Below are 969 nucleotides of genomic sequence, written 5' to 3'. Positions count from 1 at the left end.
GGCGCCGCGCCGGCTTTGTTCGACGCCCGGCGGCCGCGCCTCGGGACTGCCCCACGACGCGCGCGCCTCTCCTCTCCGGGATGGCTGGCGGCGGGGGCGGCGGCGCAGGCTCGGCGTGGTGCTGATCGCCGGCCGCAGGGGCCGGGGCCAGAGCGGCTCTCCCTCCCCGCCCTCCCCGCCTTCCCCACGCCCGGTGCGGCGGCGGCGCCATGGGGAACATCTCGTCCAACATCTCGGCTTTCCAGTCGCTGCACATCGTCATGCTGGGCTTGGACTCGGCCGGCAAGACGACGGTGCTGTACCGGCTCAAGTTCAACGAGTTCGTCAACACGGTGCCCACCATCGGCTTCAACACGGAGAAGATCAAGCTGAGCAACGGCTCGGCCAAGGGCATCAGCTGCCACTTCTGGGACGTGGGCGGCCAGGAGAAGCTGCGCCCGCTCTGGAAGTCCTACAGCCGCTGCACCGACGGCATCATCTACGTGGTGGACTCGGTCGACGTGGACCGGCTGGAGGAGGCCAAGACGGAGCTGCACAAAGTCACCAAGTTCGCCGAGAACCAGGGCACGCCCTTGCTGGTCATCGCCAACAAGCAGGACCTGCCCCGCTCGCTGCCCGTCGCCGACATCGAGAAGCAGCTGGCCCTGCAGGAGCTCAGCCCGGCCACCGCCTACCACGTCCAGCCCGCCTGCGCCATCATCGGCGAAGGGCTCACCGAGGGCATGGACCGCCTCTACGAGATGATCCTCAAGCGCCGCAAGACCCTCAAGCAGAAGAAGAAGCGGTAGGCCGGAGCCCGCGGGGAGGACTCAGCTCTGCAGCAGCTCCACGTGCCTCGACGGGACGACCCCAGACCCCTGGGGAGGAGGGAGGGAGGGAGGAAGGGGGGGTCACCTCGGAACTGGCTGGCGCTTGGGAGGCGAGGCGGCCTGGCCCACGTTAGCCCCCCCCCCCAACCCACCACCCCCA

The 969-nt window shown here is 69.6% G+C and overlaps 1 protein-coding gene across 1 annotated transcript; it reads left to right on the top strand.

Annotated features, from left to right (window-relative positions):
* Positions 1-6: 6 nt before the first annotated feature.
* ARL4C (ADP ribosylation factor like GTPase 4C) lies at positions 7-955 on the top strand. The gene has a single exon (XM_015413945.1). It carries the CDS (start codon positions 210-212, stop codon positions 786-788), a length of 579 nt encoding a protein of 192 aa, XP_015269431.1. The 5' UTR covers positions 7-209; the 3' UTR covers positions 789-955.
* The last annotated feature ends 14 nt before the right edge of the window (positions 956-969 follow it).

Source organism: Gekko japonicus, unplaced genomic scaffold, assembly GCF_001447785.1.
Source record: "Gekko japonicus isolate JY-2015 unplaced genomic scaffold, Gekko_japonicus_V1.1 scaffold1875, whole genome shotgun sequence".
NCBI lineage: Eukaryota > Metazoa > Chordata > Lepidosauria > Squamata > Gekkonidae > Gekko > Gekko japonicus.
This window is presented reverse-complemented; position numbering and strand designations above follow the sequence as displayed.